The sequence below is a fragment of the Bos javanicus genome, chromosome 24, assembly GCF_032452875.1.
Source record: "Bos javanicus breed banteng chromosome 24, ARS-OSU_banteng_1.0, whole genome shotgun sequence".
Classification (NCBI taxonomy): domain Eukaryota; kingdom Metazoa; phylum Chordata; class Mammalia; order Artiodactyla; family Bovidae; genus Bos; species Bos javanicus.
In genome coordinates this window covers 32,292,992-32,306,917 of record NC_083891.1, presented here as the reverse complement: position 1 = coordinate 32,306,917, position 13,926 = coordinate 32,292,992, and the positions used below count along the sequence as shown (strand labels likewise).

Here is a 13,926-nt window from a genome sequence, read left to right as displayed (position 1 = left end):
AACATAATTCTTTACATTTATAGAAATAGAAGAATTACCTCCAATTGATCATGGCATTCCTATTACAGACCGAAGAAGTACTTTTCAGGCACACTTGGCTCCAGTAGTTTGTCCCAAACAGGTAAATTTACTGTGTCCAGTTCACTTTGATGTTGTTTTACCAAAGTAATTCAAGCAGATGGTTTTGCAATAATATATTTGTTTTTGCTTTTAATTTTCATTCAAGATAAAAATTATTTGCTGATTTTTCTACCCCCAAATTATTGGGAATCATGGAATATTTATGATGACTGCTTTCAAAATTATATGCAGACTCTGATTAGGGCTTAACTAACGGATTTTCAAAGAAGAAAAAACTATTCTGGTGGTATAGAAAATTATGATGCTTTCAGTTCAGTTCAGTCGCTCAGTCGTGTCCGACTCTTTGCGACCCCATGAATCACAGCACGCCAGGCCTCCCTGTCCATCACCAACTCCCGGAGTTCACTCAAACTCATGTGCATCGAGCGGTGATGCCATCCAGCCATCTTATCCTCTGTCGTCCCCTTCTCCTCCTGCCCCCAATCCCTCCCAGCATCAGAGTCTTTTCCAATGAGTCAACTCTTCGCATGAGGTGGCCAAAGTACTGGAGTTTCAGCTTTAGCATCATTCCTTCCAAAGAAATCCCAGGGCTAATCTCCTTCAGAGTAGACTGGTTGGATCTCCTTGCAGTCCAAGGGACTCTCAAGAGTCTTCTCCAACACCACAATTCAAAAGCATCAATTCTTTGGCGTTCAGCCTTCTTCACAGTCCAACTCTCACATCCATACATGACCACAGGAAAAACCATAGCCTTGACTAGCTGGACCTTTGTTGGCAAAGTAATGTCTCTGCTTTTCAGTATGCTATCTAGGTTGGTCATAACTTTCCTTCCAAGGAGTAAGCGTCTTTTAATTTCATGGCTACAGTCACCATCTGCAGTGATTTTGGAGCCCAGAAAAATAAAGTCTGACACTGTTTCCACTGTTTCCCCATCTATTTCCCATGAAGTGGTGGGACTGGATGCCATGATCTTCGTTTTCTGAATGTTGAGCTTGAAGCCTACTTTTTCACTCTCCACTTTCACTTTCATCAAGAGGCTTTTTAGTTCCTCTTCACTTTCTGCCATGAGGGTGGTGTCATCTGCATATCTGAGGTGATTGAGATTTCTCCCGGCAATCTTGATTCCAGCTTGTGCTTCTTCTAGCCCAGCATTTCTCATGATGTACTCTGCATATAAGTTAAATAAGCAGGGAGACAATATACAGCCTTAACGTACTCCTTTTGTTATTTGGAACCAGTCTGTTGTTCCATGTCCAGTTCTAACTGTTGCTTCCTGACCTGCATACAAATTTCTCAAGAGGCTTACTCACTTGTTAAAAAATCATTTGTCTAAAAAAAAAAAAAAAATCGTTTGTCACATCACATGGGAGTTCTGTAAAACCTGGCCTGATTTGTTGTTACCCAAGTAGGGGGACAGTAGACAGACTGGTTGAGCCCAGTCTTTCCAACCTGAATTCCTTTTCCTTTCAGCTTTCTGATTTTAGGTGACCTGATAGCCACCAAAGGATATCATTAGGGAAACTTTTCAGTTAAAAATGGTATTCATAGTTCTATGTCTTTCTCAATCTCTTCAGCAGAATTGTTTTCTTCTTCCTTGCTGCTATAATCTACCCTAAACTTTATGAATGTAAGAGACAATTTCAGTATACCTATGAAGTTAAATTAACCAGAGAAGTCTTAGAATAAGCATCAGTCTTCTTCCCTTTGGTCTCTCCAAGTTCTTCTAAAGCCCTATGTATAGGAATATAATTTTTTGCACCAGGTTGCCTTTTAATTCTCTGTTAGTCTCTGGAAGAGGAAGTTCTTTTCTTCATTAATTTGTGATCGGGATAAGAGCTTCTGGCACAAGCTTCTGAGCTGTTCTCTCAGAAACCCTGTTTTTCCCTTGGCCATTACTTATAATCTTGTTGCCAGAGTCCTTAGACATTCTATTCTGAATCTCTTCATCCTGGATCCCTTTTCCATTTCTGATTATAGTCACTTAGACTTACAGGATCATAATTTGTTAGACCTGAAATAAATCTCAGAGGTCAGTGTCTACTTACTTTACTAATCAGGAATCTGAGTCTGAGAAACACAAAATTGCATTATTTCTGATCCAAATTGGTCTCCCCCCGTCTCTAACTCAGTCTTCCCTACCTCCAGTTTCATCTGTGCCTCTTGCCAACTGCTTTTCTGGAAGATCTGACCACGTGTCAGATACTCTTCCCCCACACACTCAATAATCTTTGCTGATTTCCTTTGGCTACAAGGAGAAATTCAAACACGTTATACAAGTCACTTCGTGATATGATCCTGCTTTAATCATCTGATACATCTGTCATTACATTCATACTCTGAACGCAGAGCTACATAAAACTGTTGGTCAGTTTCTGAACCTTCTCTTTTATGTCCCTGCTAAGGTTACCAGGATACCTACCTAAATTGGAATTTCAGATAAACATTATTGCATAGGTCATACTTACAATAAAAATATTGTGGTTTATCTAAAGTTCCATTTCAGCTAAGTGAGAGTCACTCAGTCATGTCTGACTCTTTGTGACCCCATGGACTATGTAGTCCAGGGATTTCTCCAGGCCAAAATACTGGAGTGGGTAGCCTTTCCCTTCTTAAGGGGATCTTCCCAACCCAGGAATTGAACCCAGGTCTCCTGTATTGCAGGCGGATTCTTTACCAACTGAGCTATTAGGGAAGCCCAAAGTGAAAGTTGCTCAGTCATGTCCACCTGTTTGTGACCCCATGGGCTGTACAGTCCATGGAATTCTCCAGGCCTGAATACTGGAATGGGTAGCCTTTCCCTTCTCCAGGGGATCTTCCCAATCCAGGGATCGAATCCAGATCTGCATTGCAGGCAGGTTCTTTGCCAGCTGAGCCACAGGGGAAGCCCAGGAGTACTGGAGTGGGTAGCCTATCCCTTCTCCAGCAGATCTTCCTGGCCCAGGAGTTGAACCAGGGTCTCCTGCATTGCAAGTGGATTCTTTACCAACTGAGCTATCAGGGAAGCCCCCAGTTAAATTTAAGCATTGTTTATTTCTTCCTACTAAATCTGGTCCATCTGTACATGCTCTTTCCTCTGAAGGAATGACTTCTTCTTGCTCCACTCTACTCTTCCATTTTGATGCAGGATTGTCACTTATCTTTCAAATTCTGGCTCTTGTTAGGTCCTCTCTGAACCTTATTTCTTCCAGGGAGAGTTTAGTTTCATAAGTTTTGAAACATACCATTAGTCTGCACCTCTCACGCTGGTAAATTTTCAGAGCCATTTCTAGAAATTCTCATAATCTCATTTAACTTTTTCTCTACAGTATGGGGGAAATTTCTTATATGCAAGTACCTTGGACATGGTTACTGCTCAGATATTTCTTGAAAACTGGTGCTCAAAAATTCTAGAACTCTTTTTTTATACCATTTAGAGTAATTCAGTTTTGCCCCTAAAATGAGGAGAAAACTTTGGAAATGGCTTTTTCAAAATGTAGTTGATTCTTTAAATAACTGTTAATTTCAATTCAACAGTATGTATATCAATATGCTTTAAGATTTTTTTTTTAGCATTTACAGAGCAAATAAAAAATATATATCAGTTTATTTATATTGTTGCTGCTTTTAAGGTGAAAATGGTTCTTGCCAAATTGTATGAGAATAAGAAAATTGCTAGTGCCACCCACAACATCTATGCGTACCGGTAAGTGATCATCAATCACTGCTTCAGCAATGTGCAGTTTGTAAAAAAAAAAAAAAAATGTGGGGAACAGATCCATGATTTAAAACAAACAAACAATTATGTGTTTTTTTTCCATTGTAAAAGTAATAATCATGTGTGAAATATTTGGAAACGGCAGGAAAAAAAGGAAAAGTTAACCGTTCTCTGCCATTCAGTGTAACTGATATTGTGAAATGTTTTCTGTCTTTTCTATGCAAAGTTTATTTTTTAATGCTTCATTCTAGTATCCAGGTTTTTCCTTAAGATAACAAAAGCATTTTTCCGTGTTGTTATATTGCTTTATAAACATTATTTTAATGGCTTTATCATATTTGGTTGAGGTTCCATACCACAATTTATTTAACCATTTCCTTTTTGTTTTAGTTTTTCATTTTTTAAAACTATTACAAAGAATAGTCCTGTGAACATCTTTGTATACTTTTTAGATTATTTTCTCAGGATAGGTTCTGGTTATTTCATATTCTTTTTTGAAATGAAACAGAAGTAGGTAAAAAGGAAAAAATGAATAGATTCCTGGAAGTAGAATTATCAAAAAATGTGAACATTTTTGAAATTCTTAATCCATATTACCAAATTTTTTCTGAAGTTTTTTTTAAACCAATTTATGCTCCCGTTAGCAGTGAATTTAGAGTGCTTCTTTCATTACACATCTTTGAGTATGAAGGTTTTATACAAATCTCTGCAAAATTTGTTGTAAAGAGATGAAGGGTGTATTTTTTAAAATATTCAAATTTATACAGACTTAACATAGTTTAGGACTAAAATAGATCAGAATATAGACATAGGAATTCGATGTAAACTTAAAATGTGATAGAGACTATCTGTAAAATTTAGGCTATCTAAAATTCAGAAAACTCAAAAAAATTATCACTTTTGATTGGGGAGTTTTTAATATTACTAAGTCACATCCCGTTAAATGCCAAATCTTCTTAAAACCTATTTGTTACATAAGTCCCTACTTATTAGAGTATCAGGGTATAGAATTTTGGTGTTTTAGTGAGTTAGGGTCATCAATATAAAGTAGAGATTAGACTGTGCTTGCTCTCAGTGGTTAGAATGTGCTGTAAAAGTGTTAATAGGTATCATTCATTTAGTTCGCATCTTGATTGAGTGCCTACTCTGTGCACTCAATTTACATGAGTTAATTCTAATTATTTAAGTGATTGTGCCACTATAAAAAGGTGAACTCTTTCTAGATCACATCATTATTAAGTGGTAGATCTGATTTTGAGAATTTAATGCTATTTATCTCTTTTATTCTATTAATACATGGCTGTGTGGCTGCCCCTTCAACAATCACTGGACATGATACTGATTTTAAGTTATCTAAAAGTTAAATAATGTGCCAGATAGTGTATTTCAAGCCCCAGGTTTAAGTACTTGAGTATTTTTGCATATTGATGGTGATCAGTTATCACTTTTCACAGATGTCAGCTGACTGCATGTAGCAGCCCCTCCAAGTCACCCCCTTATATAATTGATATTTGGGAATGAAGGAGCTTAGCTTGTCATAATTGTGTGTCAGAGAAGACTAAGGTACAAAGTGGAGGCTTAAAGGACTCCACGGGGAGTTAAACAAATAACTTGAATGTGGTCCATGGACTTTGTGTTGTGTGTTTTGAATGCTTAGGGTCCTTTTAAGGTTACTTCCTGGTTCTGGGGCTGTGTTCCTGCTTTGGCGTTATGGGGCACTCTTCAGGTCATTGGTCCACACAGGTATTGGATGCTGCATCATTGTCTTCCTGGCATGGGAGGAAAGGGTTAGTGAAAATGTCCATGGTACTTCTTTTTAAAATAAAACAAAACCTAACAGTACTGATTTATATAGTTAAATTTCTTCTTTTGTTCCTTAAAGTCAATCCCTGACTCCTTTTTACCTTAAAGTTGCCATATAAAATTTTGTTTAATAGTACTAACTTTCTTTTCTTGAAATCAGGCCAACTCTAAATAATAGTAGAGCTTGGTTCAGTGTGTGTGTGTGTGTGTGTGTGGTTCAGTGTGTGTGTATGAATGCGCGTGTGCTCAGTGGCTTCAGTCTTAGCCGACGCTTTGTGACCCCATGGACTGTAGCCTGCCAGGCTCCTCTGTCCATGGGATTTACCAGGCAAGAACCCTGGAGTGGGTTGCCATTTCCTCCTCCAGGGCATCTTCTCAACCCAGGGATCGAACTGGGCAGTAAATATTTACTGAGTAAATGAATGGATAAATGGATTGGTGGATGGATAGATGGATTGGTAGATGGAAAGATGGATGAATGAATGAATGAATGAATATGATTGGTATAATAAAATTAATAAAGTTGACTTAGGTGTATAGATAAGGTAGTGTTTGGCTTTTTATCACAATAGCTGGAAAGATATCTTTGCTATATTTGCCTAGTCCTAGATAGAATATTACTATTTGTAGGGGCCTAAAAAATCCACTAGATGGCATATCTTAACTGGCACTGTTTTCTTTTTATACCTCTTACTTAGTTGCCAAGCTTATTCAACTATAGTGTAGCCCTATTTATTATCCCAGATGCTAACTTTCTAGATAATTTAAATGCGTAAAAACACTGTGACTTATTTCTGATACTGATAACTATCCAGGGGGAAATTATGGAGAAAAATTAATCTTACAGTCCTTATAGTGGGGAAGATAAATGCTTCGTGGCTAGAATAAGATGTTAGAAAAGTATAAAATATTGACTTAGGTTGGTTTTAGCACCTCCATCTTTTTTAATGTACTTTTTGTCTCCTTCACTAGAGATTAGGCTCTCTGATTACAGTATACCACCTGTTTCCTTTATACCATTGTTAGTGCCTCTTATGTGTAATGTTCAGACAGCTGACTCTCAGTAAACGTTTTTTAGTGACTACTCTCTCTAATCTCAGCTTCAAGATTAAAAGAAGCAGAGTGTCAGATGTGTAAGCTCACTTTCTGAAATTGTAGCATTTCTGATTCACAGGAAGTACCCTTGATTTTTAACTTTCCAGAATATAGAAAGGGAAGCATATTGGATAGTAAATCATCAGTAAAAATATAACCAATATATATCAAGAAAGATTTTTTTAAATAAATATGCTAATTTTGGAAGTAAATTAATGGCAACAAGTATGAAGGGGTATAACTTTTATTACAGTATTTCAAGGTTTCAAAGTATAACACTGTGATATGGATTTCTAGAATATACTGTGAGGATAAGCAGACCTTCTTACAGGACTGTGAGGATGACGGGGAAACAGCAGCTGGTGGGCGTCTTCTCCATCTCATGGAGGTAAGTGTGAGTTAAACCCTGTCAATCCTGTTCTGTGAGCCGTAAAATTTCTCAACCAAACAGAGCTCCATTTAGGAATAAGTCAGTCAGTTATATGATATATATTGAGCCATATTTGGTTTTATTAGTAGATAATTTTTAAACATTGATTGAGAGACAATTTTGACCACTGGATATGGGGCAGAAAGCAAAAGGTTGATAACTTGTGCTGTGCTTTCAAGCTGTTCCAGTGATAGACAATAGAAGATTATCTACAGCTCTGGAAAAAGTTATCATTTTTTCTTCATGACAGTTTGCTCTCCTCTGTTTTCTCTGTTCTGTCTTTGTAAAACTCATGTTGGTTGGATATTGGACTTCTGGGTAGATCCAGAATGTTTCTTTTTTTTATTAAGTTGTCCATTTCATTGCTTTATGTTCTGAGACATTTTCTTGACTGCCTTCCAAAATTTCTGTTGAATAAAAAATGTTTTTTTTAGCAACCATATTTAATTTTCAGGAGTTCTTTCTTGTTCTCTATTTTTCCCTTTTCATAGTGTGCTTGCTGTTCTGCTTTTATGAATGCAGTGTCTTCTAAAATTTTTCTGAGTATACTAGAGTTTCTTTTTCCAGATGTTTCCTTCCTTAAATTTCTCCTTGTCCATTTTAGTTTATCTTGTCCTTTCTCTTTCATGCTGCTGGATTTTCTTCATCTGTCTGGTGATGATTGAGTGCTCATTAATTTTAAGAATGGATTGATTTTTTTCCCCTAAGGTAGCTGCTGTAGTTTGTTCTGCCATTGGATGTAGTGCTTTGTTTTCTAACCAGGGCCTTCCCTTAATAGGAACTTGGTGGGGGTCAGGCCTGTAGACTGGTGGGCTTCATGTTAAGGGCAACATCTGACAAGTGTCAAACTGTGGCAGACCTTACCGGAAGGCACCAGCGATTACTCATACAGCCTCAGTTCTATCTAGCAGTTTGTGCAGAAGCAGGTTTTGTGTTGCTGTTTGACGTAGGAGTAGAAACCTGCCTAAGCTCAGCTATTCTGGTTGAAGTTACCAAGAACTGGAACCTACTGCATGGCCTCCCTTTCACTCTGACTGGTGGCCCCCAGGTTTGGGATTTGAGGACACTGGAGCACAGTGATTGCTTTCCACATTCCCTTCTCATTCTAACATCTGTCCCCTCAGTTGTTATTAATCTCACTCTGCTCACTCATGGTTATGCCATTAAAGTCAGGGGGAAATTTTATGTGCAATTTTATATGTGTGTATATATATATTTTTTTCATTTTTCTTTAGAACTCACATTTGTCCTTGTCCATATCTGTATATAATTATGCTTCTGAAAATAACAGATTTTGAATGTGAGAGATGTCATGGTGGTGGTATCACGCTGGTATGGAGGGGTTCTGCTCGGACCAGATCGCTTCAAACATATCAACAACTGTGCCAGAAATATTCTAGTGGAGAAGAACTACACAAATTCACCAGTAAGTGGTTACTGATACTATATCTAAAGAGTATCTCACTATTGCCTGTGAGATTGAAAGAAAAACATGAAAAAGAAAATTAAGAGTGAATTAGAATGAGTGACATATATTGGAAGAACCATTGAACTAGGAAACTAGAGGCTTAGGTTTTGGTCAGAACAATATGATTGACTCGTGTGATCTTGGGCAGATTGGTTCATCTCTTCAGACCTTAATTTCGTAGATTCATGGGGTTTTATAAAAACCTTAAGACCAGTCAGTTTCCACTCCCTAAAGCTGAGGCCTGTAGAAGTTGTAGCTAATGCTACAGTGAACTGGATGGTTTTTAAAAACATCCGTAAAATTCTAATATTCTCTGTTAGTGTCAAAGCATATCCCCTTTTCCCTGGCATGCCTTTAGATGCCTTCTTCCTTCATATTTTGAGGTTTTTGTTTCATATTTCAGATACGTTCATATCTAATTCATTTAAATTTTGCTGCCTTACTTTGGAAAATAAACAGTAGATTAAAAAACATTAAGGGGAATTCCCTAGGGGTCCTGTGGTAGGACTGTAGGCTTCCACTGCAGGGACATGGGTTCAGTCCCTCAAGCTCTGCAGCATGGACAAAATATATATATTCACAGAAAATAATAAAATTCTCCAGGCAAGAATACTGGAGTGGGTAGCCATTCCCTCTCTAGGTGATCTTCCTGACCTATGGTCTCCTGCACTGCAGGCAAATTCTTTACTGTCTGAGCCACCAGGGAAGCCCAATAAAAAAGTAAGCTTATAAATAATATTGAAATAACTCAAATATAAATCTGTTAGATAACTGAGATAAATGTTTTCTTTGATTATCCTTGATTGTTTTGGAAATATTAAAATAGAGTGTGATAAGTGAAAGAGCCCTATAAAACGGAAAGATGGTACATATGGAAGTAATTACACTTTCACTATTCTGCGTATTCTATATGACTAGATTGAAGATTCCTAAGAGCTTCCCTGGTGGCTCAGAGGTTAAAGCATCTGCCTGCAATGCGGGAGATCTGGGTTCGATCCCTGGGTCGGGAAGATCCCCTGGAGAAGGAAATGGCAACCCACTCCAGTATTCTTGCCTGGAGAATCCCATGGACAGAGGAGTCTGGTAGGCTACAGTCCATGGGGTCACAAAGAGTCGGGCACAACTGAGCGACTTGACTTTCACTTTTCAAGTGTAGGAAGATACTACATTAATTTACGTCTTTTTCAGGAGGAATCATCTAAGGCTTTGGGAAAGAATAAAAAAATAAGAAAAGACAAGAAAAGGAGTGAACATTAACATCTGAAACTATATGAAAGGTTAATTTGCATATAATTATATACAAATTCCCTGGTCATCCAAGAATATATTGTGCAGAGAGAGAATCCTGGACTGTTCAAGTCAGCCAATTCATTGTGAACACCAGCATATTTTTTGTTCTTTGGTTATATCATCTGCCAAAATAGAGAACTTGTGATATTTTCATGTGTGTTTCAGGCTGATTCAGAAGGATTAATTTGAAGTTAATCACCACTGCATCTAATTTTAGAAGGGTAACAGTTGCCCAGGGCAGTACCTGAGTTAACTGTCCATTTCATTACATGTCAAGTGCCTTTGTTAGGTGGGGAAGAAGTGTCTCTAGAGGAACATAAATACCTGATTTCTCATCATTGGGATTCTCATTTTGTTAAGTGAGTATTACCTTTTACTGTTCTTTATGGTTTATTGGACTAGGGGCTCACTGAAGATTGATCTTCAAGAGTTTCTTCTTGTGATTTTAGTTCATAAGTCTGTCACCTTTCATCTTATATTGTTCATCATGGCGTAATGGATTAAGTGAAAGTCCAGGAGTATACACCTGCAGTTAATGTGCTGAAGTGATAATTCATCTAACAGATTTGTTAGCTTAAGTGTTATGCCTCAGTTTTCTGTTGCAAATTGGTGTTTGTGAATTTTCAAAGTGATTTTCTAGTCTCTACTTTTTTGTTTAATTCTTGTACTGTTAAGCAATAAATGTGGTGTGCCAGTAGTCTCCTCCCACCGCTGAAATGTATTGGTGTAGTAGTCTGGTTTCTTCGAACAACCTGGAAGTACTTTTCTTGTGATCTTCATTGAGGAGTTAGAACTGTGCCACAACTGTGCTGGGTTAACGGGGCATTTGTGGAATGGCATAGAGGTGGCAGGACACCGCTGCTGCAGAGTGGCGGTGTGCCGTGTAGTTCTGTGAATGCGGCGCACTTTTCCTATTCATACTCCAGCTATCTTTCTCAACTCCATAATTTGTGGAGAGAAGGAACGCATCTTTGATGGGAGAAACAGAGAAAAATCCCTCTTTTTTTTTCCCCCCATTCTTATAAAATCTTCCTTTCATCAATTTTTTATAAAAGTTGCTTTTTTCATTTGCAAGTTGTACAGTTTACCACTACTGCTGCTGCTACTGCTAAGTCGCTTCAGTCGTGTCCGACTCTGTGCGACCCTATAGACGGCAGCCCACCAGGCTCCCCTGTCCCCGGGACTCTAGGCATTTAGAAAATAAATTTATCTGTGAGGTATTATAAGTCATTAACTATTCCCTTTCAGATAATAGTTGTAAGCAACTATTAAAAATTATTAGTTAGTCACAGATTTGCCTGAAATTCTCTTCCAAAGAGAGGGAACAGAAATAAGGAAGCAGTTTGGAATGGTGCTGGAGCATGGAAAACATCAAAGAAAAGTGGACACATTGTTTTTTTTTCTATTCTCTAATGTTTTAATTTTAGGAGATCCAACATCTTGACTTGGGATTTTTAATTAGAATTTAGTAAACTGCTTTACTCTAGAATGGATTCTAAGAGGTAAAATCTAAATTACATTTGTTGTCAGTGTGTTTAATTGTTGTAACCCATATTTATTTAAAACATTTACCTCAAATTCCATGAAAAAGTATGTTTTATGTATTAACTGTTAAAGAACTTAAAGGCTATTAACATTAAAATGATTTTACAGTTTTGGCCTGTCAAAACCTGTCAAAGAAGATAAAAAACAGTAAGAACTGGTGCTACAGAAAAATGTGAGTTAATTTTTCTGCAACACCAAATTTGAATTTCTTTCTAGCTGTTTTATCTAACATTTATTTACATCTTTATGCTGCTGCTTCTAAGTCACTTCAGTTGTGTCCGACTCTGCGACCCCATAGACGGCAGCCCACCAGGCTCCCCTGTCCCTGGGATTCATCTTTATAGAAAACCTTTTAATCTCTGATCCCATTTTCCCTTACTTAACAGCAACAACAACAACAACTTATTTTTGCTTCTTTTATTAACCACATTTTCCAGACTAAAAAAACTCTAATATCCTTTGCCCAGTAAAAAGGAGAGATCCAGAAGTCTCCAGTTATGGAACCTGAGTTATTTCACACTCTTCATTATGGACCCCTAACTAGTTATAGTATCCTTTTGTCTATTTAAAATTTCTCTCTATTAGAAGGTTTTCAAATTCTCCAAATAATAATTTTCTATAGCCAGATCTATGCTGTGGCATATTTTATAGTATATTGTGTGAGTTAAAAATATTCTCCATATGCCAGTATGAAAGAGCCAGTAGCATCTACTTTTTAAATGGAATAGCAGTATGATTTGGAGGTATATATCATGATACAGAGCCTATTTGAAGAGAAATTATATCAAATTGATCACAACCAAGAAAGAATAGCATGAAGCAGATACTGTTTGGAAGGCAGGTAAAATTTATTGTGAAAATTCTATAGCCACTTGTAATTCCACTGTCTAGAGATAACGTTATTAACATTTGGTATGCTTCTATTTTTTTCCTATGCATGATTTTGTATATATGGCTATTTTTCTTTCCATAAAAATGGTATTAAACTGTATATACTGTTTTGTATCTTGCATATTTCATATAGAGGTATATTGTTAACATTTTCCCATGTCAATAAATATTCTTCTATGGCTTAATTTCTTATGGCTTTGTCATATTCTATATTCTGGGTACATCAAAATTTACTCACCATATAGTAAAAACTAGTTTCCAATAATTTAGGTTTTTTTCCAATTTCTCACTATTATAAACTATTAAGGGTTCTGTGCCAGATACGGGGATGAAGACCAGATACATATTTCTAACTATAAATACAATACTACAACATGTAAAAACCATTCTTAACTCAGGAGGCAAACTATGGTTTGTGATCCATACTTTGCCAACCCTTCGTATAGACCCAAGTAGAAAGAGAAACAGGCAGGTCAAAGTATAATGCTAACAGATGAGATTTGGGTCTCTGGACCTAGAAAGAAATTTGTTTGTTTTTTCCATTTAACCCAGATTTTGAGTTGCGTACTGTTTAGGGGCATGATAAAGTTAATTCATATGATCAGGATGCACAAAATGGAGGCTGCCCCAGTGGCCTGTCCCATGTCACAAATCTAAACCTAAGTCAGCCTGGACTGTCCAGAAAGCCTAACTTACACCAATCACAATGCTCCAACTCAGTTTAGCTAGCTTACCTTGCCCGAGAAAATAGGGCCTGTTCACCTTAGAAGGTAATTCCTGACCTCCTAGCCAATCATGTCATTCCTGCCTTGCCTCTTCTAATCCCTGTAAAAATAGCACTTGCCCAAAATCTCTCAGTAAGGGTGCTCTGCTGCTTGCCAGGCACTGCACTCCACCAATCCTTGGACTGTTCTTCCTTGAATAAAGAACATCAAACTCATTACCAAGTTGTATTATTTTTGTCATTTGACAGCCAGACATACCTCACAAGTACATGTTTCTAAATCAAGTAGATTTGGAAGCCAGAGTTAGCTTTAAATTTTGCTTCCACTGGGCATGGAACCATCTTGTAACTTGTCTGTTACTTCTTTGAGCCTTATTTTTCTCATCTGTAAAGTGGGACTGATAATCCTTCCTCATAGGATTTTGGAGGGTTGAATAAAATGAGATAATGTGTGAAGTGTCACTAGTGTAAAGCTTCACACAAAGTGGGAGCTCAGTAGTTGGGTTAATATATTTTTGTAAAAAATCAGATTTGTCTGTAATCAGTAAGATCTTGGTACTGACACCTGAATATGCCACCCTAATATATCTCTGGCACATTGAGTTACTTTGAGCTGATTTTTTTTTTTTTTTTTTGAAAACTGCAAACACAGCAGAAGCTCTGAAAACAGGGTAGGAGTTACCTTTTTGTAAGCGAAATCTACATTCATAAAGAAAATTTACATTAGAAGGGTGACCTATACCCGGAAGAGACCTTTACCAGATAAAACTTTTTAACCTGAGATTTATCTGCCAGCAGGGCAATTTTTGCTGAGAAACTTCCTTCTCTCACCTTCCTGTAAATTGCCTTTTCCCCACCCCGTACTCCCCAAATCTTTCCTTTGTATTTAGCTGAGGATGGTATTT

At 37.3% G+C, this 13,926-nt stretch overlaps 1 protein-coding gene across 5 annotated transcripts in view; it reads left to right on the top strand.

Annotated features, from left to right (window-relative positions):
* The window catches only part of IMPACT (impact RWD domain protein), a 31,775-nt gene extending 19,293 nt beyond the window's left edge, over positions 1 to 12,482 (top strand). For 3 of the 5 annotated variants that reach the window (XM_061399722.1, XM_061399724.1, XM_061399726.1), the window contains 5 exons: positions 24 to 121; positions 3,690 to 3,763; positions 6,971 to 7,061; positions 8,395 to 8,529; positions 9,760 to 12,482. In XM_061399722.1, coding sequence (XP_061255706.1) covers positions 24 to 121; positions 3,690 to 3,763; positions 6,971 to 7,061; positions 8,395 to 8,529; positions 9,760 to 9,828 — 467 coding nt within the window. In that variant the 3' untranslated portion in view covers positions 9,829 to 12,482. Of the gene's footprint in view, positions 1 to 23; positions 122 to 3,689; positions 3,764 to 5,432; positions 5,563 to 6,970; positions 7,062 to 8,394; positions 8,530 to 9,759 lie in introns of those variants that run through there. The other 2 variants (XM_061399723.1, XM_061399725.1) reach the window with 2 other exon arrangements.
* Positions 12,483 to 13,926: the final 1,444 nt, after the last annotated feature.